Source organism: Rhineura floridana, chromosome 21, assembly GCF_030035675.1.
Source record: "Rhineura floridana isolate rRhiFlo1 chromosome 21, rRhiFlo1.hap2, whole genome shotgun sequence".
Taxonomy (NCBI): Eukaryota; Metazoa; Chordata; class Lepidosauria; order Squamata; family Rhineuridae; genus Rhineura; species Rhineura floridana.
In genome coordinates, this window is record NC_084500.1 from 1,235,606 (window position 1) to 1,262,347 (window position 26,742).

Sequence of the window (26,742 nt, forward strand, 5' to 3'; positions counted from 1 at the left end):
CAGGGTCGCTCCCAAATCAACACTTCAGCATTCAAACCGGAGGGCTTGGAACAGCTCCCGGGTTGCAAGGCAATTTTTATTTTGGGCATTGGAAGGCACCCACAGCAAATCAACGGGGGATTCAGAGGACTGCCTTCTTGTCGCCTAAATGTAATTGAGGCAATTTTTTCTGGAGTCGTCTGCTGGGTTTTTCCTGGAAGGCTCTGCCGGAGGCCAGCTTATCCATCAGAACATACCAGATTCTGAGAAGGGAAGGCTATGGTGAGTGCTGATTTACTTTGTCAAGATATTGCTCTTGGGAAAACACTATGTTGTATACAATGTGAGTTATATTCAGAGAAGACCCATAAAAGTGAGTGGGCATGACTTACGTAGGTTTATTAGTTTCAATGGGTCTACTCTTGAGTTGGATACAACTCACATCTATAGGTGCAATTATTACTTTCTAAGCTGTGATGTGTATGTGTGTGTTGGGGTGATTAAGTATGGCTGGAAGCAGGACTTAATTTGAGCCTGGATTCGGCTCAAAATTAAAGCAAAATATTGCACGTGCAGAGTGCATTTTCCCTCACCACTAAGCAATCACATTAGTCCCTGAGACATCAAGAAATGAGCTCAAACTTTTGACCCTGAAGCTCTCAAATTGCTTGAGAGCCCAGCCTGCCAAACCCAGATGCATAGGAGCTGCCTGCACATAGCAAGCAATGAGAGGGTTGTACTCTGCACGCGCCTCAAAGCACCCTGTCTGAAACCCTAGGGAACTGCTGTCAGTCAGTGTAAACAATACTGACCTAGACGGACAAATGGTCTGACTCAAAATAAGACAGCCTCCTGTGTTGCTAGTCAGTGCTTTTCTTTTCTTTTCTTTTGCAAAAAATGAGGATGCTAATATACATTGAGAAAGGTGCCTTGGATGCCAAAGCAAAATAGTTGCTAGAGGTAGCAAAAAAAATATGATGCTGGTATTCCATGCCAGTGAGTACCATCCCACCCAAATGGCACTGTTCCTACTTAACTCTGCCGTTTCTTCAGATCCATGAGGGCTGGATTCAGCCGAGACCAATGTTGGATTTTGTCAGAGACAGAGACTTTTATTATTATTATTATTATTATTATTATTATTATTATTAATGATAATAAATAGTGGCATTTCTATCCTGCCCTTCTTCCCAGAAGCCCAGGGCAGCAAATAAGGGACAAAACACAAAAAACTTCTTAAAAACATCCTTAGAAAAAAAATCTTCAAACACATAATGAAAAGCAATTACAGCACAGCCCGAGGGCCACATTCCCTTCTGCCCAAACTTCTGAGGGCCACATGACAGCGGTGGGCAGGGCCAGAGATAAAAGTGGGTGGAGCAATGGTTGTAAATCTAACCTTAGTACAGTAGACTGGCTTCTACTCACACATACACGCATGCACACATAGAGTTCTCTATCCTCCATCCAGAAAAGCGACACATCCCAACTGGGGGGAAAAACCTCAAGGAAGGCTTAATGCCAATTGATGTGGGGTGTGGCCAGGGGAGAAGGGGTGTGGCCAAGGAGAGTCCTGAGGGCCAGAGAGGTCTGGAGGGCCACATCTGGCCTCCAGGTTTGAGGATCCCCATCCAGGCAGTAGTTCTGGTGTATAACAGAGAAGATACTAATTTCCTGTTTTCTGGTTGCAGCTTTTTGTTATCTTGAAGTAAACCTCTAGAGGGTTCCTGCAAATCAGGCCAAGATGACCAAGAGTGAAGAAGTGCTGGACAGCCAAACGTCCGGGGAGTTTTATGAGAAATACGAGCCAAAGGAAATCTTAGGAAGGTAAAATAAAAATAAAATCTGAGGCTGATTTTGCTGGTTGCATGCCCCTCAGCATCAGTGTGGGGTTGCCAAATCAACCAACTGCGAGAATAAAAAAGGTCTCACCAGGATGTGCGATCAATTTTTAAAAGGCAGAATATTATGAAAAGAGAAATAAGAAGATATAAGAACCAGCCTGGCTGGAGCCATCTGGTGCAGAATCCTGTTTCTAGCTAGAAGACTTCTCCAAAGGTTGGGGGCTTCTGAGAAGCTCACAAGTCATGTGAAGACGGCAGTCTCTCACACTGTGGCTCCCCCCCCTTCCAACATCTGCTATTATGAAGTGTACTGCTCTTGGACATGGAGGTTCTATCCAGCTGTCATGGTCTATAGCTGTTGATACACTAATGTCCTCCACGGCAGAGGTGGGGAACAGGGTTTGGCCAGTGGACTGAATTCTGAGCACCCCAAACCCTGGAGGACCACTTTTTGTGTGGACATATTTATTTATTTCTGTGTATATATATATATACACACACACACACAAACATAATGCAAGGTACAAGTGTATCAACATATACTCAGTACAAAATAAACAGAACATAACTAATACTAAACACGACAGGCCAGCTGCTGTAAAGACCCTCATACGTTGATCGGGTATTACACGACTCCTTTTCTTTTATCAGAGGAACACCTCAAATCCAAAATAGGACACCCCAATCCAGTAAGATCCTAGTCCAGGCGAGATAGGCATGTTGAACAAAAGAAAGTGAGGACCAACACCAAGCCAAGTTCTGTTTGCGGAAGGAGCCACCATGAATCACGAGTTCCACATAATGGTGGTGGCTCATGCCCCGTGGGAATGGTGGGGCGGAAGGCCGGTGGAGCCAGAGCCAACTAACGTCTAGTTTAGTCCCCATCTTCCTCCTTGCCGAGTTCTACAAAGGCAACGCTGAGACTGAGGAAGGGGAAGCTGGCAGGCAGTGCCGACCCCCTGGACGGTTGCAGCTGGGTAAGAAGGCACGGCAAGTGAGGGCCGAGTGATGGCAGACTGGGGTTGGTGGGGTGCTGCCCCACTAGCCCCAATAAATCAGCCTCCCATCTGGAACATAACTGTCCAATTGTTGTCCAGTTGTGGTTCTGTATATTTGACTGGCGGTAGGTAAGACTCTATCAACCTCATCCTGTGGCAGTGAATTCCACAGGTGAATTGTGCATTGTTGGGGCGGGGAGGAAGGACCCAGGTCCCAGTCCGACACTCTAACCACTATACCACACTGGACCTAGTGTTGGGCTACGACCTGGAAGACCAGAGCTCACTTCTTTTTTTGTAATAAGTTTGTTTTTAGACATCTAAATTGTATTCTGTTATTTTACATGTTTCTGTCGGCTGCTCCATCTGGAGGAAGAGCAGAATATAGAATATACATTTGATAATTAAGATAAATAAATAATTTCCCCCCCCCCCAAAAAAAGCCATGAAGCTCGCTGGGTGACCTTGGGCCAGTCACTGCCCCTCAGCCTAACCTACCCAACAGGGTTGTTGTGACGATACAATGGGGAAGAGAAGCACTGTGCATGCCACCTTGAGTTCCTTGGAGAAAAGGTAGATTTTCAATGTATCCGCAGATACGGGCGATTCTCTTTTTGCCTAAAGCCTCTGTTGTTTGGTCTGCCCTTCCAGGGGAGTCAGCAGTGTTGTCCGGCGTTGTATTCATAAAGTCACCAGACAAGAATACGCCGTGAAAATTATCGACATCACGGCTGGGAATCTGTCTCCAACAGAAGTTCAGGACCTGAGGGAGGCCACTCTGAAAGAAATAGACATCCTCCAGAAGGTGTCCGGACACCCAAACATTAGTAAGTCGGATTTTGGTTTCCCAAGAAATCCTGGCTGAGCAGTGTGGTGGCTGGGTGGGCGGAGAAATGGTCGCTGTTGGTCAGTATGTACCTTTGACACTGAAACGAGGGCCACGGACATGACAGTCTTGCCTGTGCATTTGGTTAGTCTTGACGATTCTAATTTTTCCCCCTTTGTCAAATCAGGAGATTTTTTACCACGTCCAAAATGGCAGAATTTGCTGTTGGCATTCAGAAACTGGGGCAAATCCACAGTGTAGGATCATAAAGAGAGTCCTGCTGGATGAGGCCACAGGAGGAACCATCTGCCCCCCCCTCTTCTCACAGTGGCCAACCAGACACCCCCTTGGGGAGCCACAGGCAAAGCAAGGCCTGAGCACAACAAGGTCCTCCCCATTTGTGATCCCCAGCTGCTGGCTTTCAGAGGCATGCCGCTTCCCATCCTGACGCTAGTGCGCAGCCATCCTGGCTAGTGTTGCATCTCTAGATTATAAAGTAGCACTGTGTTAAAATCTGTCCTCTAATTTCTCAGGTTTTCTTCTCCTGAAATTCAGTGACTTACATTCTCAGAGCAGTTGAAGATTTCTTTAGAATTTGTGGGGTTTTGAACTTACCCTATTGTTGCGAAGTGGCCAAGAGTGACAATGCCTCTGTGTATCTTTCTTGTAAATGTTTTTCCAGTGCTCTGCAGCCTCCCTGGCTGCCCACTGCTTCTGGATCTGAAAAAGCCCCTTGGGGAGGAGTTTATGTCATGATGTCTTCCTCTTGGTTTTGATTGAAGTGCAGGTACCTAGGGAGGCTTCCCCCAGCTGCCCATGCTTCCTGAACTGCAGCCTCCCCGGATGCCCACACTTGCTGATCTGAAAAAGTCCCTTGGGGAGTAGTTTATTTTATTATGTCTTCCCCTCGGTCTTCATTGAAGTGCAGGTACCTGGGGAGGCTTCCCCCAGCTGCCCATGCTTCCTGATCTGCAGTCTCCCTAGCTGCCTGCTCCTTGGTGGTCTGAAAAAATCCCCATGAGAGGCGTTTATTTCATGTCATCTTCCCCTGGGCTTTGTTTGAAGCACAACCAGCCAGGGAGGCTGCAGGAGATGATTTGTATTGTGGAAGAAAGGACACCCTGCAGCCACCTCAAAAATAAGTGTGACAAAAAAACTGCACCCCACTCATTTCCCTCAAAAATTATCTCCCCCTTTAATCATTCTCAGCTGCGGTTTCTATTCTTATTAATTGATGAAGCATGGGGAGGGGATAATTTTTTGGCCCAGGATATTGTAGTGTTGTTACATTTATATCCAGCATTTCCTCCACGGAGCTCAAGGTGATGTACATTTCCTCCCTCTCCATTTTATCCTCACAGCAACCCTGTGAGGTAGATTAGGCTGAGAGGCAGCAACTGGCCCAAGGTCACCCAGCGAGTTTCACGGCCGAGTGGGGATTCAAACCCTGGTCTCTCCCAAGTCATAGCCCAACACTCTAACCACTATACCACGCTGGCGCTCTTGTGAACATCCTTGTTCCTTTGACATTTTCTGTGCACATGAGTTAAATGTCCCTGTCACAAAATCCCGTTTGGCTTTCCTTGGCTGTTCACAGCCCACAGAGTTCTCTTCCCAGCAAGAGATTGTGTTCTCATTTGACACACACACCCTGCTCTAAATACAGCCCCTGCACCGCCCCCATGCCCACTCCTCCAGATATCGTATTTTCAATTTGCTGATGAATCAGCGTTACAGCGTAAGCTACAGGCTAATACTTAAGGAGGAAGGTGCACTCCCCCTGGGAAAAGGTTTCCAGTTCCTGAAGGCCACTGCTTGCTTCCCAGTATTTGCTAGAGGCAGTTACTGTGAGCAGATTTCTGGGACCCGTTTGCCATTCCTGAGCTGATTCCAGCTGAGTTTTTCTCAGCAAGGGGTTGACAGGCTCTGGCTTGGGAGGTTTACTAGACACGTGCAGAGTTGATCAGCCAAGCCAAAGATCTGTTAGTTCTGGAGCCAGAACTACTAAGAGGCAGAGATTTTAAGTCGTCTGAAATGATGACAATTTCTCAGTTACTTAATTCAGTATATTGCATATTTGATGGCGGACGGAGAGCAATTTGGATGTTCTGCTTTTTATTGTCAAAATGTTGACCCTTATGTCTACGCTGACTTAATTGCCATGCCTGCTCCCCCCACCCTGAGAGACCCAAGGAATGGTAATTTCATTAGAATGCAGAAAATTCTGCTTTGGGGATGATTCTTGGCTTTTCATGCAGAAGGTCCCAGGTTCAGTCTGCAGGAAGAGACAGGAATGTCCCCAGTCTGAGTTGCTGCCAGTCAGGGTAGATATTACTGAGCTATCCAAATGTCTGTGACCGTATAAGGCAACTTCTTATTTAAATCAGCCCTTTCTTCAGAACCATGAGGACTAGAATCATACTTTGTTCTTTGGGCAAAGACCATAGCTCAGTGGCAGAGCACCTGCTTTGCATGCAGAAGGTTCCAAGGATTCAATCCCCGGCATTTCCTGGGAGGGCTGAGAGAGACTTTTTATCTGAAAAACCTTGGAGAGTGGCTGCCAGTCAGGGTAGACATTACTGGCCTAGATGAACCAATGGTCTGCGTAAGGTATAAAGCAGCTTCCTGTTTTCCTGTCTCTTAATGCTGATATAGCACAGTGGGGAGGAGATCCTGGCTGGGAGTCCAGAGTCTTTGAGTTCAAATCCCCGCTCATGTCTCCTGGGTGTCAAGGGCCAGCTAAAGATCACCCCCACAGGGAGTGGCTCAGGGGTTACGTGCCCTGCCACCTGTGCAGCCGTGGGCAAGCTGCATAGTCCCAAGGAGCCCAGTTGCCCCCCAGCTGGCAGTTGCAGACAAGGAAGGGGCTGGCTGTTGTGCAGCTGTGGCAAGCTGAGCAGGCCCTAGCCAGCTGGGGAGGACTAGCCTCAGAGGGAGGCAATGGAAAAACCCCTCTGAATACCGCTTACCATGAAATCCCTATTTGTAGGGTTGCCATCAGTCGGGATTGACTTGAAGGCAGTCCATTTCCATTTAATGCTGATTAGCTAAAGTCCTTGAGCCATTTGCCTCCGGCAGCAAATGTCTTGAGCTGACCTTGCTGAGTCACTCTGGGATGAATTTTTTAAAAAACAACCAAGCATGCATTTCCAACATTTACAAGCACCACAGGGAAAGGTTTCTTGCTCTCCTTTTATGATCACAACATCTGTTCCAAGACGGTATTTATTGGTTTGTTTATTTATAAGATTTCTTGCTTGCCCAGGATGGATTGCACCCATAAAATCGACAATTATAAAAACACATAAAACAGTTCCAGTAGGAACAGAGCAGCATAAATTCAGCAAAAAGTCCCACAAAAGACCTTTAACGGCCAAAGTCCTGGGCAGAGATGAGAGCTGCACAATGAGGATGCTCGATGCACCTCTGTGGGGGATGGAGTGCCACAACTTTAGGGGCTACCAGAGAGAGAGCCCTTTCCCCTTCAGCCACCATCCCTCGCACTTGTGAGGGTGGTGGAGCTTTCTAAAGAGCCCCCTCTGCAGATCTTTACACCCGAGAAGGTTTGTAGGGACGGCCATGGTCTTTTGGATATTTGGGGCCTAAATCGTTTAGGGACACCTGTCCAGTCCATCTCCCAGCAGCCAGCATGCCCAATATTCAGGGCTGATGGGAATTGGAGTCCAGCAACATCTGGCAGGCCACAGCTGTCCCACTCTCTTGCTCCTAGCTGATCCTGGGGGGTGGGGAGTATAAATCCATTTCTTGGCTGAGTCTTATCCTGAACACATGCATCTTATAGTTCTCCACCATGTTTATAAAGTTGAGTTCCAACCAACCAGCCAAGCAGAATCTGCTTCTGGGCAATGCAATTGTTAAGAACAGAGCCAGTCCGGGTGATTATTCTGCTGTCATTCATAGAGGGACTACAAGAGTGTGATTTGTGGGAGGGCATGGCTCAGAGCTTGAGCACATGCTTTGGATTCAAAAGGTTGTATGTTCATTCCTGGGGATCTCCAGTTATTTGGCCTGGGATAGCAGGTGATGGTAAATACTCCCCTCTGACTCCAACCCAGGAGAGCCGGCAGAGTAAACACTGGCCTAGATGGAGCCAATGGGTCTGAATCAGTTTAAAGCAGCTTTGCATGTTGATCTTGAGTTGGATATCCACAGAGATTTCTATCTAGAGATCCTAGGGCATTTTTAAGGAAAGGCGTAACAAGTGGTATAGAACTATGAACAGCTCTCAGGTGCCTTCCCAACCCAGTTCAGCTTTCAAGCACAAGTTTACATCTTGTTTGCGGAGGCAGTGGGTGCTTGAAACGTGATCCCACATTGCTAAGATATCATGTTTTGTTTCCCAGTCCAGCTGAAGGACAGCTTTGAATCCCACACCTTCTTCTTCCTGGTGTTTGACCTGTAAGTACCAGTGGTTTCGACCAACACGTCCTACCTAAAGAGAGATAAATGTAGCCACTGACATGCGTGCTAGGAGGACTCGCAGGCTGGAAGACTGCACCGTGTATAATGTGGGGCTGCTTTTGGAAATGGTTTGGAAACTTCATGTAGGAAAAATGCTGCCGCTCACCTACAGACAGGCTCGAGTTGCCCCATTCATTGATTGCCTATTTTGACATCGAAGCCCTGCAGCATCAGACCAAAAGTCCATCTGTCTAGTTCAGACAAAAAGAGACAAACCCACGGAGAAGGAGAAACCAGTCAGTGGCTCATTGGAGTCACTAAATTCGAGCGTCCTATGTCCCTGCTAATCATGATGGCTAAATGGAACCTCCATGTACATAAGCAGCCTATCCCTGAAGAGGACATGCTGCGGGGGGCAGGGAACAACATGGAAGGGCGGTTGCTGTCATGCCCCACTTGTGGGCTCCCCAAAGGCATCTGGTTGGCTGCAGTGTGAAACAGGGAACTTCATCTGGGTACACCTATATCCTGCCCCAGTCTGTCTGATCATTTGTGTTCATTGCTACTCACCCCCTGCAATCCGGGAGACACAGCTCTGCCCCCGTCTCCCTGCCCCTCTGCCATGGAGCTTCCTCAGATTTCCCTGTAACCTTTGGTGAGGCCTCTGCTGGTCCTCTGCGGCTGTCACAGATCCGTGAAGTCTATTTTTAGGCAGCCTGGACATGTGTAATAGCCAGCAGAGTGCCTGCTTTAAACAGCCCTTGAGGAAGTGAAAGGTTCAGACCCAAATTGCTGTTTACATCAGCCCATTTATTTATTTTACAAAATTTATATTACTGCTTGGTTGTAAACAAAATAATAAACCTCTTAAGTGGTTTACCAAAAAAAATTAAATTTAAGACGTTTAAAACAATTAAAACAGCAACAGATTTAAAAAGATTAAAATACATCAACATCTATGTGTCTGGAAAGGCTTGCCTCAACAAAAAAGTTTTACGCAAGTGTTGAAAATAATACAGCGAAGGCACGTGCTTGATGTCAAGAGGCACAGAGTTCCAAAGAGCAGGTGCTGCCACTCTATATCTATCTATCTATCTATCTATCTATCTATCTATCTATCTATCTATCTATCTATCTATCTATCTATCTATCTTCCACCCTTCCTCCCAGTAGGAGCCCAGGACGGCAAACAAAAGCACTAAAAACACTGTAAAACATCATAAAAATAGACTAGAACGATTTATTACAAGGGAGGAACAAGTATTATGCAGCACCAGCAACAGGGCCAGTTCTGCAGCTCTAAGGGCTCAAGGAGTGGGCACCCATGGGGCAAGGTGGTCCCACAAGTAAAGGGGATGCAAGCCGTTAAGGGCTTTCTATACCAATCATTACACATTTGAAGAAAGACTCCAGGAAGGAATGCAAAGACTGATTAAAGCTGTAATGTATGAAGGGGATGAGCAGTGATTCTCAGACTACCAGCCACGGAAACTTAAATTCACCATTTAAAGGCTTCTGTGAGCCCCTCCTCTGTGGACAATTCACTGCTCAGAGCTTAGTTAGTTCTTTATATAGTGTCATCAAGTGTACATGGCACTGTACATAAAATAAAACAATTTTAAAAAACAATAAAAACTGGCCCTCTTAAAATCAGCCCCCGTAAAGTTGTGGTCAAGGAGGTGACTCTGTCCCACTTTTGCAGTGGATGTGATTGGGTCATGCAGTTGCTTGCAATGTAAGAGCACAACGGAATTACTCTGCAGTTAGTTCAGTCAGTCCCAATGCAGAGGCAGAGGAGGGTCTCTGCTGCAACTCTCTCTGAGTTGTGGCCCTTGGCTTTTCTCCTTCCTATAGGAAGGCACGCCTAGAAGGATGACTCACCTTGAAGTCACTTGATACAGAAAGTGAGCTTAATTCTTCTTTTGTAGGAATGTAAAGGGCCTGACACATTCATTCTTGTGATAGAAATTGTAATTCTCAGGAGTGATTCAGTTAGCTATCCCAACTGTGGGATTCTTGCATGGCACACTCCTGGCTTCTGAGATCTTGCTAGGCCATATCCACTCTCTTAAACCATGAGGACTAGACGCTTTTTTAAAAAAAGCTGAGATTTTAAGAATGCCAGGAAGATATATACTAGAAGTTGTAGGAGTGCTGATTTCTTCTTCTTCTTCCTCTTCAGCCTATTTTTAATGAATGAATGAATAAAATTTATTTCGGTCATAGACCAGCCAGAGCCTATTTTTAATGTATTTTTTCTCTCCCTCAATGCAGAATGAGGAGAGGGGAGCTTTTCGATTATCTCACAGAGAAGGTGACTTTAAGTGAGAAGGAAACCAGGTAAGGCATTTCAACCCCCTCGATTTTAACCTCACGTAGAAGTAAAAAGGGGGGTGCAATAACACTGGCCTACCGCACAGCATGGCCAACAGTCAGGGGTGATGAAAGTTGTATTCTAACAATATTTGGAGGGCACCACATTAGCTGCCCCTAATTAGGGATGGGGGAGAAATTTGATCCCATTCACATTTAAAGGCAAATCTGTCAAATTTGCATTTTCTGAAACAATGTCAGAACTGAAACGCAGCTGTCCTTTGAAATCCGCACTTCTCCAAATGTTGCAAGGCAGTTCTACAGCCAAGCGGGTTTTACAAAAATACATATACTTAGGGGAAAGTTTTCACAATAATGAATATATTTGTGAAAATAATATACGAAAATGCATTGTATTAGGGGAAATGGCTTGCAAAAAAAGTATGCTTTACTCAAAAACTGCATGTAAAAATGTGTTTACTAGGAGAAATTCATGCTAAAATGCTGGTAAATTTTAATGAGGATTAAAAAACAACAATGCAAATTGTTGCAGAAATGTGGAGAACTAAATTTAAAACTGGAAAAATGAGAAACTGAGAGAACCGACAGTGACAGATCTTTCCATCCTAACCCGATTGATCTATCCATCCATGCATGCTTAATGCCACTGCAGGGGAATCAGGGCCAGGAATGTTCGCCTGCTCCTCTGGACGGTTCCCTTTCGCTGAAAAGAGACCCTGCTCTCTCTCTCTCTCTCTCTCGCTCTGTCTGCCTGCAGAAAGATCATGCGTGCCCTTCTGGAAATCATACGGTACCTCCATGCCATGAATATTGTCCACAGAGACCTCAAGCCGGAGAACATCCTACTAGACGATAACATGAATATCAAACTGACTGACTTTGGCTTCTCCTGTCAGCTGCGGGGAGATGAAAAACTCAAAGGTGGCACGACAGGCTCATTGCAAATATTGGAAACTGTAGTGGGGGGGGGAGTGGCTCTGGAGGATGCATCCCGTCCCGTCCCCCCCAAATATAGTAAATTGGGAAGCTGATCAGGGGCAGGGAACATTTTTGAGCCCTTATGGGCAAACCTTCCAGGGGTCACATGCCAGGAGTGGGCAGGGCCACAGGCCAAAGTGGGTGGAGCAACAGATGCGACTTCTTACTGCTTTTGTGTTTGCAGAGATCTGTGGAACTCCTGGCTACTTGGCTCCTGAAATACTAGAATGTTCCATGGATCCAGACCATCTAGGTTACGGGAAGGAAGTTGACATGTAAGCCAAACCATGTGCCAGTCTATATCTCATCACTGGGGGGTGGGGAGCCATTGGAATGCATAATAATTCTTTCATTCTCATCCACTCTTCAGTTTGCATGGCTTTCAGACCACGTTGTTTCTGCATCCCATTTTTTTTTAATCTGAGTTCCTCCATAAAGCATCTTCAGTGGTGGAAATATGTTGATGATTTCAATATTAATTGGTGGAAGAGTAATTCATTCCTTAAACAAGCATTACTATTTGCAATTGCAATATGTAATAATAGGATGGCCTTACGCCCTGCTTGACAGAGGGCCCTCAGATTTGAAGGAATCCTCTATTTCAGTGGTTCCCCAAGTTTTCCCCCCTCATGGATCACTTGAAAATTGGTGAGGGTCTTGACAGACCACATAATGCTTTTTCTGCCTTTTGAAGCAATTGTGATGCTCTGTGCTAGACGCTGCATGATTTCTATAGAATTCAAATTGTACAACAAAATACAATATTAGAAATAAAGAAGTGATAGAAATACAATTGAAAATCAATATATTTAGTGCAATTTGGGGCTTTTTAGTGTAGAGAAAAAGCAAATGAGGGGGGCATGACAGAAGTTGTATAAAATGATGCATGGCATGGAGTGAATGGACAGAGAAACATTTTTCTCGTAACACCAGAACTTGTAATGTCCAGGAATGCTCTGCTTTGTTAACTGAGGCATTACTGTATACAAAAAATCAGTGTTAGGTGATGTAGACGTTTCCTGATGACTGAAGGGGTGGGGGTTGCTTGTTTCAGGTGGAGTACGGGGGTCATCATGTACACCCTGCTGGCTGGCTCGCCCCCCTTCTGGCACCGGAAACAGATGCTGATGCTGAGGATGATCATGAACGGAGACTACAAGTTTGGCTCCCCGGAGTGGGACGATCAGTCGGACACTGTCAAGGACTTGGTCGGTGGCGTTTCAAGCGGGAGGATTGAAGGGGGTGCAGCTCAGTGTCTGTGTCAGAATTGCTTAATATGTTTTTTAATAATGTTCTTAACCCTTTTTTAAAAAGTTTTTAACACTGTTTTGTCTTAATGTATTTTAAGATCTGTTTTTATGATGTTTTAAAGTGTTTTTAGTGCCTTGTTTGCCGCCCTGGGCTCCTGCTGGGAGGAAGGGCAGGATATAAATCAAATAAATAAATAATAGAGCCCCCACCTTGCATGCATGCTGATGACAGTCAGTGCAAAGCAGTGTTCTTCAATGTTTGGGTCCCCAGATGCTGATGCACCGCAACTCCCATCATCCCTGACCACTGACCATGCTGTCTGGGGATGATGGGAGTTGTAGTCCCACAACATCCGAGGACCCAAGGTTGAAGATTTGCAGTGGTGTAGAGGATACTGGGCCAGATGAACCAATTCTAGGCTACAAATGGCTACTAGCCAGGATGGCAATGCCTTCATGGCCAGACGTAGCATGTTTCGGAATACCAGTTGCTGGAGACCGCAGGAGGGGAGAGTCCTCTTGTGTTCAGGTCCTGCTTGTGGACTTCCCATGGGGCCATCTGCCAGACGAGATGGCCTGATCCAGCAGGTTCTTAGCTTCTTCTGCTCTGACTCAGTTTAAGGCAGCTTTCTATGTCCAGGTCTTCAGGGGGAAGTACTGAGGCTTCTGAAGTTGGGGGTGAGGGCACCTTCCTAAGCGCTACAGAGTTTGGCTAGGAAAGGACCACTAAGGGGGACATGATAAGGTCAGAAAAATTACAAACAGAATGCAGAAATTGACTCGAGAAGTTTTTTCCCTTTTACTTTCATAATGCTAGAATTTTAATTGTAGAACCTGAATTTGCCAGAATGCGGTTGATTAAATCCCACCTGAAAACAGTGGCAGTCTGGAAGTGCCTGTTACCTCTAAAGCCCAAGTCTGACACCTTGTTCGAGAGCCACGCAATTTGTGACCAAAAGGTCCTCGAAGCTTGGCTGTCAAGTATGTGTCAGGCCACGATCCGTGGCTGGTGAGCTCAGACTGGGGTGGTAGATCCCAAATTTTGCTCAGGCCCCGCGTCAGGTCAGCATCTGTCTTTCTGCAGCTGAACCAATTCTTCTTCCACCTACAGATCACCCGCTTCTTGGTGGTGAAGCCACAGAACCGCTACACCGTGGAGGATGCTCTCACCCACCCGTTCTTCCAGCAGTATGACGTGGAGGAAGTCCGACATTTCAGCCCCTTCCGGAAATTCCGGGTAAGGGTATCAGCTGAGCCCTGCTGGGCCCATCTGGTCCAGAATCCAGTTCTCCCAGTGGCCAACCAGATGCCCAATATGGGAAGCCTGCAAGCTGGACCTCAGCGCAAGAGCAACTCTCCCCACTCGAGATTTCCAGCAACTGGCATTTACTGCCTCCGACAGTGATGGGGCAAACACAGCCGTTCTGCAGATATCTGTCCCCTGGGTCCTCAAGTTTTCTCCTGCAGAAGAGGGTTCCATTTTTCTGTTTCATCCTTAGGGCACTTTAGAAATTCTTTAGAAGTTGCGGGGTGCGAGGTTGTGAGCTGACCTTACCATTACGAGGTGGCCCGAGTGTGCGGTAGTCAGTAGTTTATTTATTTATTGCATTTGTATATATACTTTGGGTTGTTTAATTGTATTGTTTGCCATCCTGGGCTCCGTTGGGAGAAAAAATAGAAATGTAATTAATTCTTAATTAAATAATTAATAATGTCTCTGATCCCAGAGGTAGCATTTAGCCATCATGACTAGTAATCATTGCTTTCAACTTGTGGTGCGACTGTCCTCCGTAGAAGCCAAATCTCAACGAGTTGTGTTTTTTTTACCCCCAAAGCATCATTAGCAACACTGAAGATAATTTCAAATAAGCTAAATTGATATATTGATTCATCAGTGAAAAGACAAGTTGTTGGCCACATTCACACCAGCCATTTATTCCACGGATTCCACTTTAAACCATCATGGCCTCCCCCAAAGAATCCTGGGAAGGGTCATCTGCGAAGGGTGCTGAGATTTTGTTAGGAGACCCCTATTCCATTCATAGTACAATTCTACAGTTCCCTGGGAAGAGGGACTGACTGTTAAACCACTCTGGGAACTGTCGCTCTGTGAGGGGAATAAGGGGGTCTCCTAACAACTCTCAACACCCTTCACAAACACTTCCCAGGATTCTCTGGCTGTTTCAAGTGGAATAAATGTCTGATGTGAACATGGTCCAATATTCAATGCAATGATCTGGCACCAGCTAGCAGCCCTTGTCGTTGCACATTCCTGGAACTGTTTGGCTTCCCTTCCAGGTCATCTGCTTGACCGTCCTGGCATCGGTACGGATCTACCTCAACTACCGCAATGTCAAGCCGATCACCAGGGACGTGATGCAGCGAGATCCCTACGGCCTGAAGCCAGTCCGCAAACTGATTGATGCTTGCGCCTTCCGGATCTACGGCCACTGGGTGAAGAAGGGTGAAGCTCAGAACCGGGCAGCTCTCTTTGAAAACACCCCCAAAGCCATCCTGCTCAGCTTAGCGGCAGAGGAAGAGTTCTCCTGAGTTCAAACACATTGATGGTGGGGAGAAGCTTCCTAATGTGTGAATAGCTAAGGCAAAATGCTGTTATTTATTTACATTTTTTAAAGATCCCATCTTTCCTGCAAGTTGCTCAGCTACATCGCCCACTCACCATTTTTTATCTTCCCTGCAACCCTGCGAGGTAGATTAGGGGAAGCTATCTCCCAGTGAACTTTCACAGCCGCGTGGGAGATTTGAACCCCAAATCGTCCCAGTTCTAGTCTGGCAAACCAACCACTATACCACATGGTCTCATTATATACACTTTCCTAATTAAACACTCTGAGACTCACCGAAATCATAAAGATAGCAGCTACCTAGAAACTTATATTGCACAATTTTGTGTTTATTCCCTTCCCTTGATTTGTTAAAGTAAGTCATTACAATTGCTAGCTTCCCCCATCCTAAGGGCAGGTGATAGAAGAAAAGAATGCAGGGTGATATATGCTGGGACACAAGATATTTCCAACAAGTGGTAAACCCAAGGCATTAAAGCTCAATAAAAAGTTGCATGACAGGAAGAAGTTCAACAGGGTCTCTGGAGAAATTCAACAAGTGAAGTAGTCTCCTCTCTCGGCGTATGGCTACTTAGGAGGCAGAGAAGCCGCTCTCCTGGAAGGAGTCCAGAGGCCCTCAAACATCTTATAAATACAGAATTCACTGTCACAAGAAGACCAGACAAATTCATGGAGGAGGAGAGGTTTCTAACAGCCGTTAGCCAGGAGAGATGGATTGAGCTTCCAGCATCAGAGGCAGTCTACCTCAGAATACCAGATGCTGGGGAACAGCAACAGGACGGGGTGGTGGTGAGGGACTGGCTCTGGCTTTCAAGTCTGGCTTCTGGGGTTCCTGAAGGCATCTGTTTGGCCAGTGCTTGAGATACTGGACCAGAATTGTGCCTCCGCCTCCTCCAGCTAACCTGCCAGACTCTAGAATGTAACTGCCCCTTTATGTCTGTGTCGCAATGCAAAGCGTCTGTCAAGCAAGGCTGAGGAAAAGTGTGTATGGGGGGGAATGCTGATTAACCTAATACCAAAGAATAACAGAGAAGAGGCTCTAGTGTTGGCCCAAGTTAGCTCAGGGGGCGAGGCGACTCTGTGCATTGGGAAGGGATTGCTTTTCATAAAAAAACCCCCGCTCATACCATCTATTTTAAGAATCAATAAATGTGCTTTATTTATTCGACGGGCTTTTATTTATTTATCACACGGTGACATCTTGCTTCTGAAAATAATCGCGTGTGCTTAGGGCAGCGTTCTTCAAACTCAGGTCCCCAGATTATTATTACTGGTTGTATTTATTAGGTGCTCTTTTCCCCCTAAAATGAAACTCCAACAGACTTACAGACATTGCAAACAGATATAAAAACAAGAATAAAAACCTCCTGAAATATTCACAAGATACATAAAAACAAGATCCAGTTGACTTAAAACAACAGGAAATCAAGGGCCTGGGTGAATAAAAATGTTTTTACCTGATGCCTCAAAACTGGCAGTGATGGTGCCTCCCTGGGGACAGCAATCCACAAATGGGGGCCACCACTGAGAAGGCCTGTTCTCACACAGCTGCCCTCTGCACCTCCCTCAGAGGGAGCACACGGAGAAGGGCCTCAGGTGATGAACATTGCATCCGGGTCAACCCAGCTTGCTTAGCATGGCCCATTCGAACGGGCAGCGGCTCTCTACGTCTGAAGCAGAGAGGGCCCTTTGCCAGCTCTGCTACGGCGGCAGATCCCCTTTTGGGGTTGGAAGCAGGGCTCTCGCCCTCACAGGCTGCTTGCTGTATTTTTCCTGGCCACACCTGGATGCCGGTCTGGAAAGACCCACTTTGCTCCAAACCGTTTGGACGCACCTGAGCCCATTTTTGGCACACAAAAGGCCCCAAGTTCAATCTCAAGGGTGGGAAACCTCAGGCCTGGGGGCCAAATGCAGCCCTCCAGACCTCTCCATCTGGCCCTTGGAATTCTCCCCAGACCACACCCCTCGTTGCCCGAGTTGCAATCTGTTAGTGTCTTTGCCTGGGATATGTCCACAAACTCGGATAATGCCTGTTGCTTACCCAAATGCAGGATTTGGGAGGGGGTGGGTGTAGAAACTAGCCTACTGTGCAAAGGTAAAAGTTACATTAATTGCTCCACCCACTGTTGCCTCTGGCCCCACCGACCACTGGAATGCGGCCCCCAGAAGAGAAGGTGGCCCTCAGATTGGAAAAGCTTCCCTGCCCTTGTCTGATCTCCACATTCCACAACCTCGTTCCCTCCAGCCATCGCTGGGCTCCAACTCCCGTTATCACAGCTGCCCTTTGGCTATTTTGCTGGCCGCTTGGGCTACTAGGAGTTGAAGTCCAACACCATCTGGAAGCCACCAGGTTGGGGAGAGTTGCTTTGGCTCAACCTTGTAGCACCGATTCAGCCCTTCTGAAATCTCGTTTTTCATGAGCTTCCTCCCGAGAAAAGAGTGGGATGGCTGGTCTCTCCACAGGAGGAAGGATCCGTGTCCTTTTGGAAAAGTGGCATCTTCAGAGTTCAGTTTTCTCCCTCACGGCTCCTTTGGCTCGCTGCTTGGTGAGGCTGGCAGCACAGCGGAAGCTCAGGTTGTCAGAGGCAGAGTCCGGGGTGTTCCCCATCCTAAGGAACAAAGATCCCTTCATAGGAAGTTGCCTTGTACTGAGTCAGACTAAGGTAGGTCTACACCATACCTTTTAAAATGCATGGCTTCCTCCAAAGAATCCTGGGAACTGTGGTTCTGCCCTTCACAGACCTATCAACTCTCAACCCCTGTAACAGTTCCCATGATTCCTTGGGGGAAGTCACATGCTTTCAGAGACGGAAGCCAGCTCTCGAGGGTTTCAGACTGCACTGTTCTTCAACCTTGGCTCCCCAGATGTTGTTGGACTACAACTCCCATCATCCTTGGCTGTTGGCTAAGCTGGCCAGTTGCTGGAAACCACAGGAGGGAGAGTTGCTGTTGCATCCAGATCCTGCTTCTGGGCTTCCCAGTGGACCATCTGGTTGGCCCGTGAGGCCTGGCTGCTGGACTAGATGGGCCCCCTTTGACCTGATCCAGCAGCCGGGCTTTTCTGATGAACCCCAATGAACTGTTGTTAATAACAATAATAATAATAATAATATTATTTCCATTTATAGACTGCTTACTATCTAAAAGATCTCAAAGCGGTTTATAATAGAGCACACAAGGTACAATAAAAAACATCAAATTACTTTACAAAGCAAAATACATAAACAATATCCATATACATGGATATAAATATCCCCAACAGACCGTCAAACGCCAAAAACTGTTTGCTCTCAGCAGATGGAAAACTGTCCGCAGTAAAAGGATACCCCAGGCATGAATGGATTTCTCCACAGGCGGTTAACAGCTTACCCCAAAGCCTGCACTAAGGATTGGGGTGGTTGCTATACCAAGAAAATTTCTGCTCCCGGGACTTACCACCTATCAAACTTGGCCAGCACAGAGCAGGGGAGAGAATGACCCAGCCTGCAAGAACTATTATTTTCTTTCACAACTTAGCTTAACGGTTAAATTGTAAACCGCTTAGAGGTTTTCTACACTTAAGGGGTATGTAAATTTTGTGAAATTAAAAAAAAAACACAAAATCTTCCCCTGTGGTTTGGTGTGGGGGCTGAGGCAGAGGAAACTCTGGGTCTCCCTGCGGGGACTGAGGTGGGGAGCTCTGGTGCCCCCTGTGTTGTGGGGGAGGGATGAGACGGAGGAGCTCTGGCACCCCCTATGGGGGATGGGGGGGGCTCTGGTGACAGCAGGCAGGGTTGGCGAGCAAAGCAACCAGGAGCGCAGCCCCTAGTAAAACAATAAGATGCCCAGGTGCTGACCTACCTTGTTGTAACCTGAGCCTTGTGATTGGCTGAGCCATCCACCGTGTCAATCCAGGATGCTCCCCGCAGGACTCGCATCTCCTGAGTGGGCTGGCGGGAGGCAGGTCCCTTTGGGCGATATTCCGAGGCCGTCCATTCCCAAGTATTTCCTAGCAGGTCATATAACCCTGGGATACAGCAACAGCCAGTGGTTAGACTCCTTGAAGATACACACTTGGCTCCCTAGAAGCTGAGGGGTGCAGGGTCTGTCTGTGGCTGCTCAGTGGGGAGAAAAATGCACTCTGTGCGTGTTCAGATACAACAACAAAAGTGCTCATTCGCCAGGAGTGGAGATTCAAAGTACAGGACTGGTAACGGATAATCAGAATCTACATGCGAGAGACTGCCAACATTTCTCGTGGGCTGAATATAAGACAGATTAGCTGTACGAACAAGGAAATAAGCCCACACACAGAGACAAAAAAAAAAAAGAATTGGGAACCAAAGAAGAATTGGTTCAAAGGTTTGATTCGATTTTTAAGGGCGTGGTCCAGCCTAGCCCCATCTAGTCCCCGAGGGGGAGACCTTTCCTTACCGTAGCTGTTCTGAGGAGGGAACGCAGCCACCGGGGAAACTCCATGGTACCCATCTTCTGCCGAGTCGGCAGTGGGAAAGTTGCCCTGCAGGAAGAAAGGGAAAATGCGCACTCACAGGGATGAACAATCACCCCAGAATTCCTAGGGGTGGCACAACTGCAGCGTCGCGCCCTGGAAGAGATCCCAGGGCACTGGCATCACTTGGATCATGTGGCACAAGCACTTCAGAGCGGCAAGATGTGACGGCTGGCCTTGCAAAAGCACTTAAGGCATCTCCTGTTAATGAGGCACAGAGCTGGCAGTTCCGCATCAAAGCACAGAAGACAGCCAGCAACACAGGTGCATTGGCTTACGAATCCAGGCCGATGCAACCACAGGCGACTTTTTACGTCACTGTCACATCTTGAGCAACTTGCATCAGGGTTCATTCATTTCCATCTCCCTTTTGTGTTGTCTTTTCAGACTGGAAGCTAAAGGGCAGGGACTCTCTTTTCTGCGTCTGTGTGACCTTTTTGTCTCGGCAAACCTAGCCAGATATGCAGATGCTGATATGTTTTTCTGTATTTTTATTGTGTATGATTTTTCTGTGAGCCGCCCTGAGTGCCCTATTTTAGGACAGAATGGCGAGACAGAAATATTTTAAATAACTAATAACGTGTTTTAATCTTTTTCATTAATTGCTGTTTCAATTGTTTTTAATGACTAGTTTTTATTGATAATTTTAACGTTTTTCTGTAAACCGCTTAGAGATTTTCTACAATCAATACAATTATTCTACTAATAAATAACTAAACCTTACTCCATTGTTTTCTTTATGTTTGCCGCCCTGGGCTCCTTCTGGAGAAAGGGGGGATACAAATTCAATAAATAATAATCAATATATCCGTAAATCCCTTTAGGAGCCTTTAAGCATTAAACATGAATTGCTTTTCTTCTAAATGAAAAAGCCTCACACCTTGCCGCATTTTGCCGTAGCGCCGTGAACATTTTCGTTCCCCCCCTTTTTCTACAGCTTTCCCACCTTTGTAATATCCCTTTTGAGATGCAACAGCCAGAAGCATACACGGTGTTCCAAGTGTGATCACGCCACAGCTGAAAGGCATTCGGATGTGGGCTCTTTCACTCTCAGTTGCTTTCCTGCTATCCCCTAACGTGCTATTCCCTAGCACAGCTGGCTGGGCTGGGAGTCGTAGTCCAAAGCATCGGGAGGGCGCCAGGTCGGGGAAAGGATGCAATATGACAATCTCGCAATAAGCTCCCGTTTTCCTACCTGCCAGAGGTTTGTGCGGTTGGCGAGGAATTTGTTCCCCCAAGGATACAACCTGTCTATCAAAAGAATGGGAAGGAAACAAATCATTTCAGCCTGTTTTATCACCTCTCTCTCTCTCTCTCTCTCACACACACACACACACACAAAATATCACCTAGCAAACCAGGCTATCGGGCAACAGTGATTTTAACCTTTCTATGAGAACATAAAAAAATGATGTAGAAGGTTCAGTGGAAATCTCACATGCCCCTTCTTCTGTCGGAATATTACAAAGCCAATTGTTGTTTTTTGCATGGGCCGGTCAAAATGGCTCTTGGCAAAAACCAGATAGACTCCCTGCTCTAGATTATGCATGTGACTATGCAGGGAGGGGGAGGGTCCTCCTTATGGATCTCCCCCAATCTTAACCTGGGACACCCCCCCAAAAAAATAAGCTGGCACCTGTACTGCCTATTTGGTTGGGCTGGCCTTCATATATAAAGACTTTGGCATCTTTAGTGATGGGAAACCCTTTCTCCCTTGGCCTAATTTCATGCTGTCTTGGGTGGCAGGGAGAAAAAAGGGGTTGGCAGAGAGAGAGAGAAGTGGGTGAAAGGAAAAGAAAGAGCCCATTTTGGGGTTTGGCCATGCCTGCTCTCAGCATGCACCAGCCCAACAAATTATTCCTCACCGCTGCTTGAAAGGAATCCAGGGTGCAAAAACAGTTGCCAGCAATCACTAAGCAGTTGCAAATCTCATGTTCTCTCTCCACCCCAATGCTGTCTCTGACAGTTTGCCTGGAACCGTTCAGAGCCAGCTGGTTTGGATTTTTTTCATTTTTTGCAACCCCTTGACCTGCTCTTTTCGCAGCTTCGACGTTCCAACAGAGTCGCCAAGGCGATTTCCAGCCCCTCGCTTACGTACTCTCCAGGCCTCCCCTGGCGGCAAACTCCCACTCCTCCTCCGTGGGCAGCCTCTTCCCTTTCCACGCACAAAAGGCCTGGGCGTCGTTCCAGCTCACGTGCAGCACTGGGAAGTCCAGTTTGTCCTTGATGCCGGATCCAGGACCTGCGGGCTGAGGGGGGTTTCTCTGAGTAGGCCTACCAGCAACCAGCAACACCAGTTAAAAAACAAACAAACCAACATACAGAGCACCGGCACATGCTGAGGACTGCAGCCATTGCTTTAAAACGCAAAGCCCTTCCCACCCCAAATTGGTGTGGGGTGAGGTGTCATGATGACGTCAGGCGATTGACAGGCAGGTGGTCCCACCCACAGGTTGGGGTGAGGAAGATAAGGATATGACCCACCGGCCGGATGCACCTTCCCATCGCTGCCTTATAGGGGCCACCATAGGCTCGATGCTGATTGGAGGGCTCCGGCTGACCCCCCATTTGACCACCCTTGCTTGGATGCCAATACAGACCATTTCAGGAGCACTTTTGTTACTATTACAGGTTGAACTTTCCCCTGAGCCCAAGGAAGACTCACCTGTCTCCAGAATGCTCTCTCGATCGGAAGCCACCATGGGGCAGACTGAAAAAAGACAGAAAAACGGGTTCAAAGCAAAAATCCCATTGCCACTGATGCACCTTGCCCCCTCTTCAAATCACAATCATTTGGCCCCTGTTTTTGGAGATGAACTTGCTTAAAGGTATCCTGAAAAAGGAGCAGAATGGTGCAGAAAACCCTCAAGAGTCCACCTTCCTCAGCTTTCATTAAAAGGGGGGGAGTTGCTAGTCCTCATGGTTCCAAAGCTATGCTTTGAATGGGTCTTTTATATCAACGGCTGCTGCAATCACCAAAGCCGGAGGAGTTGCTTAATAATAGGCTGCCAGTAATCAGGGGGCAGAACAACAGTGTCGTGTGGAGGCCCTAACTCCCCCCCCCCCGGTCCATGCCAACCAGAAACAAAATAAATGAAACACAATGAGGAATCAAACTCATTTGCCTGATGTTATATATAATCCCCCATATCTTGGATCAGATTTTAGGGAATTCTAGGGCAGAAATCTTGATTTGCGGCAGGGGCCACAGAGCACACACAGCCCTGGCTGACCTTCTCTTGACCAAACCAAGCCTTGTTTCATCTCTGTCCCTCTGGCTACCTGATCCTCCTGTTCCCCAAGATGCGTTTCGAATGCAGAAACCTCTGCCTTCATTCCCTGAGTCTGTCAGTCTGCTGCCAGAACTCCGACAAGGGATTCTGTCCCTCCTGTGCAGGACCAAGGACATTGTGACATGATTTATGCGCAGATGCCATTTCTGTCCCACTGAGTTTTTTGGCCCATGAGCACATTTGGATTTCTGAGCACACCCCCCAGTCGCTGCTCTCCCCACCCCCTCAGATCACCCCCAACCCACCCACCCCTGGAGTCATAGAAAGAGAAGGTGTGCATAGTTTGTTTTTCCAACGGATCTGGGTAAAAGTTGGATCCAACAGAATTAATCGGAGCCTTGGAAAACACACAGTCAGCAGCACAGTGGCAAATTCAGAAGTGTGGGGTCCTGTCATGATGGTCACGCTATGCCCCCTCACAGCCAGGCCCCCTCACTTGCTTACTCGCTCGCTCTCCGTCGTCATCTCCTCAGTCCTTCCCAGCATAACTGTTGAGAGTCTTCTCAGTGGCTGGCTCACCTCCTTTCACTCTGATTGGCTCCAATCAGCAGGAGAGAGCAACGGAGCATGTTCGAAGACTCTTCTCAGTGGCTAACACACTCCCCTTTCATGCTGATTGGCTCGTAGGATGCTGGTGACATAGGGACCCTGCTGGGACCCTGCTTCCAAAAAAGTAATGAGTCTAAGACCCCCCGAGAGGAGCGGCGAGTGAGGGGTGGGAGGCTTTGTGAGCACCGGGAAAGACCTCAAGGGTGCATTAGGCCCATGGGTGCCATGACGGCAACCCCTGATTTATCTCTTCCTGGAAGTTTTCCTAGGAAAACTAAACGTCTGCCTTCCCAGCAGTAACGGCCATTTCCAATACTCTTCAACTGACCCATCCACTTTAGCAGATTTAGAAAGCTTGTGAACATTCTGTGACATCACAGAAGCTCTGCCAATGGCTCAAGAGCAGATGAAAACGTGGCAAACACCACCAGAAACACTCTTCATCTCTAGGGTTGGGTCCTACCTCCAGCCTCTGAGTCACTTTCTTCTTAAGATCTTCAGGTACCAAATCCGCAAAGACAAAGCTCCAGCCGTATCCCTCGGCTTCTGTTTTGTATTTCCGGTCTCTCACAAACTCCCTGTTGGAAATTGTGTACATATTTTGAAACCAAGAACTTATACCTGAATCCCTAGATCCCAGCATCCACCTGGAGCTCCTTGGAGGAAAGGCAGGATATAAATGTAACAATAAAAGAAATGTCAATAAATATATTAGGCAGGAATCGTCGCAATCCCGTATGCACACAGGAGCACCGCCTGCTTCAAGCAGATGTGGGATTTGACATCCTTACCGAAAGTCTTTATTGGTGACTGGGTATTTGTCCATCACGAACGGTTCCACCTTCCGGAGGGCCTGGTCTTCATTTGTGCCCTCAAAGAAACGGGTCTCGATTTGGAGTTCCCCACCGGGCAGGCGCACCACATTGCCATCCGCTCCGACGCCTGAGAGGAGGGTTTAAATCAGCGGCAAAAACATCAGTGGCCAGCATTGAAAAACGAGGAAAGGGAACCACGTGCTGTGCAAATGGTGTGTCTGCAGGAAAAGGCGGTATCTGCCCCAGATGTTTAAAGTGCTTTTAGCTGCACACACACAGTACATTTAAAGAATGTGGCTTCCCCCAAAGAATCCTGGGAGCTGTTGTTAGTTAAGGGCGCTGGAATTATAGCTCTGCAGGAAGTAAACGAGAGTTACTAGGATTCTTTGAGGGGGAAATGTGCTTCAAAAGGATGGTGTGTACACAACCTTATACCACTTTAAAGCCATGGCTTCCCCCAAAAGCGGAAAAGAGTGAAAAATCAACTCATTTGAAATGTGGTGTTGGAAGAGAGCTTTGCAGGTACGATGGACCGCAAAACAGACAAATAATTGGGTGTTAGAACAAATTAAACCAGAACCGTCACTAGAAGCTAAAATGATGAAACTGAGGTTATCATACTTTGGACACATCATGAGAAGACAAGATTCACTAGAAAAGACAATAATGCTGGGAAAAACAGAAGGGAGTAGAAAAAGAGGAAGGCCAAAGAAGAGATGGATTGTTTCCATAAAGGAAGCCACAGACCTGAACTTACAAGATCTGAACAGGGCGGTTCACCACAGATGCTCTTGGAGGTCGCTGATTCATAGGGTCGCCATAAGTCGTAATCGACTTGAAGGCACATAACAACAACTAAGTAGGTCTAATATTGGCTATAATATTGGCTATAAGCAAATAATTCTAACAGCATCCTTGTAAGGCTGGATCCCGTTTCATGCAACCTCTCCAACACGGGGAGGCATGAGGACTACCGAGAAGGGGGAACAGCAGCCTCGGAAAACTCTTCTGCCCGCGATCAGGAGGTGGAAGGCGGAAGGGGACAATCCAGGCGACTCACCCGGCTGGTGGGAGCCGCTGCCGGCCAGTGCCCAGGCGGAGATCAGGCAGGCGGAGAGCGCCCCGCACAAGGCAGGTCTAGCCCACATCGCACAGGGAGGAGGGCACGGCCGGATCCTCCCCACGCCGTGGATTTGGTTGAAGCAAAGCAGGTGAGATTTTGCAAGGAAAGCAATCGCTTCCGGGGTTAGCAAAGGAAGGAGCACGCGGGAAACTTAAACACACACACACACAACCCCAAACCCTTCCTCCATGCATTTCCCCCCTCCCTGCTTTGGTGCGTGTGCAGATCAACGCGTCGTCTTCATCCCAGCAAGAATTATTTGCAATAATAAGCCCCTTTTGCAAATGAAAGAAGAGGAAGGAGATTAACGGATTTATGCAAAGCCGAAAGGCCATCATCGCACATCTGCAGACGGCATGGCAGCTAAAAATTGAGGGGGAAAGGCTGCAATTAGAATTGTTGTATATTCCTTTCTTTAAAAATACAATTCCTTCTTATTTGGCCTGACTTCATAGAATCATAGCGTTGGAAGGGGCCTGTAAGGCCATCCAGTCCAACCCCTCTGAAGTAAAAGACTGTAGCAAAGGCTTTTGTGTGCAGGGTGACCATCAGAACATAAGAACAGCCTGCTGGATCAGGCCAGCAGTGGCCAACCTAGTCCAGCCTCCTGTTCTCAGTGGCCAACCAGATGCCCCAAAGGGAAGCCTGCAAGCAGGACCTGAGCACAAGCGCAGTCTCCCCTCCTGCGGGTTTCGGCAACTGGTATTTGGAAGCACGTTTCCACCAGCCATGGTGGCAGAGCATAACTATCTTGGCTAGTAGCCATTGATAGCCTTATCCTCCAATAATTTAATCCTTTTTTTAAAAGCCATCCAACTTGGTGGCCATCATTGCTTCTAGTGGGAGCAAATTCCATTGTTTAACTATGCACTGCCTGAAGCAGCACTTTCTTTTGTCCTGAATCTTCCAACATTCAGGTTCATTAAATATCCACCAGTTCTAGTGTTATGAGGGGCAAAAGCTTTTCTTCATTCACTTTCTCCATGCTGTGCATCATTTTAGACGCTAGTCATGTTGTCTCAACTCTCCATTTCTCTGAAGTAAAAAGCCCCAAATGCTGCAACCTTTCCTTATAGTCGCTCCATCCCCATGGGGATCCTGCCACCCTCCAAGGATGGTGTCGGTCTACAACTCCCAAGGCTGATGGGAATTAAGTGTCAAAATATGGAGAGGGATAAAGATTCCCTGTCCCTTTTCTACAGGATCCAAGATGCGTGTGTCTGGCAGGACATCAGCCCTCTGCATGCAACACAGCAG

General features: G+C 47.2%; 2 protein-coding genes across 2 annotated transcripts; one reads left to right on the plus strand and one right to left on the minus strand.

The window, feature by feature from the left end:
• PHKG1 (phosphorylase kinase catalytic subunit gamma 1) lies at positions 1–16,379 on the plus strand. Its single transcript, XM_061604589.1, has 10 exons — positions 1–261; positions 1,671–1,806; positions 3,473–3,648; positions 8,012–8,066; positions 10,344–10,409; positions 11,161–11,324; positions 11,566–11,656; positions 12,436–12,589; positions 13,743–13,868; positions 14,930–16,379. Exons 2-10 carry the CDS (start codon positions 1,724–1,726, stop codon positions 15,179–15,181), a joined length of 1,167 nt encoding a protein of 388 aa, XP_061460573.1. The 5' UTR covers positions 1–261; positions 1,671–1,723; the 3' UTR covers positions 15,182–16,379.
• SUMF2 (sulfatase modifying factor 2) lies at positions 16,350–25,601 on the minus strand. Its single transcript, XM_061604590.1, has 9 exons — positions 25,423–25,601; positions 24,339–24,489; positions 24,011–24,125; positions 22,371–22,415; positions 21,804–21,954; positions 20,901–20,956; positions 19,630–19,714; positions 19,057–19,222; positions 16,350–17,825 (listed from the first exon to the last, which is right to left on the minus strand). The coding sequence occupies exons 1-9, from the start codon at positions 25,508–25,510 to the stop codon at positions 17,717–17,719; spliced, it is 966 nt and encodes a 321-aa protein (XP_061460574.1). The 5' UTR covers positions 25,511–25,601; the 3' UTR covers positions 16,350–17,716.
• Between the last annotated feature and the right edge of the window lie 1,141 nt (positions 25,602–26,742).

What these genes read in the sequence shown, in the direction of transcription:
- PHKG1 (XM_061604589.1), top strand. Translation starts at nt 1,724, where the DNA reads ATGACCAAGAGTGAAGAAGTGCTGGACAGCCAAACGTCCGGGGAGTTT. An exon ending in GTCCGGACACCCAAACATTA is followed by an intron (nt 3,649 to 8,011) that starts GTAAGTCGGATT and finishes TTTGTTTCCCAG; the next exon opens with TCCAGCTGAAGGACAGCTTT. An exon ending in GCCCCTTCCGGAAATTCCGG is followed by an intron (nt 13,869 to 14,929) that starts GTAAGGGTATCA and finishes CTTCCCTTCCAG; the next exon opens with GTCATCTGCTTGACCGTCCT.
- SUMF2 (XM_061604590.1), bottom strand. Translation starts at nt 25,510, where the DNA reads ATGTGGGCTAGACCTGCCTTGTGCGGGGCGCTCTCCGCCTGCCTGATC. An exon ending in CAGCGGCTCCCACCAGCCGG is followed by an intron (nt 24,490 to 25,422) that starts GTGAGTCGCCTG and finishes CCCTCCTCTCAG; the next exon opens with GCGTCGGAGCGGATGGCAAT. An exon ending in ACCGCACAAACCTCTGGCAG is followed by an intron (nt 19,715 to 20,900) that starts GTAGGAAAACGG and finishes TTCTTCCTGCAG; the next exon opens with GGCAACTTTCCCACTGCCGA.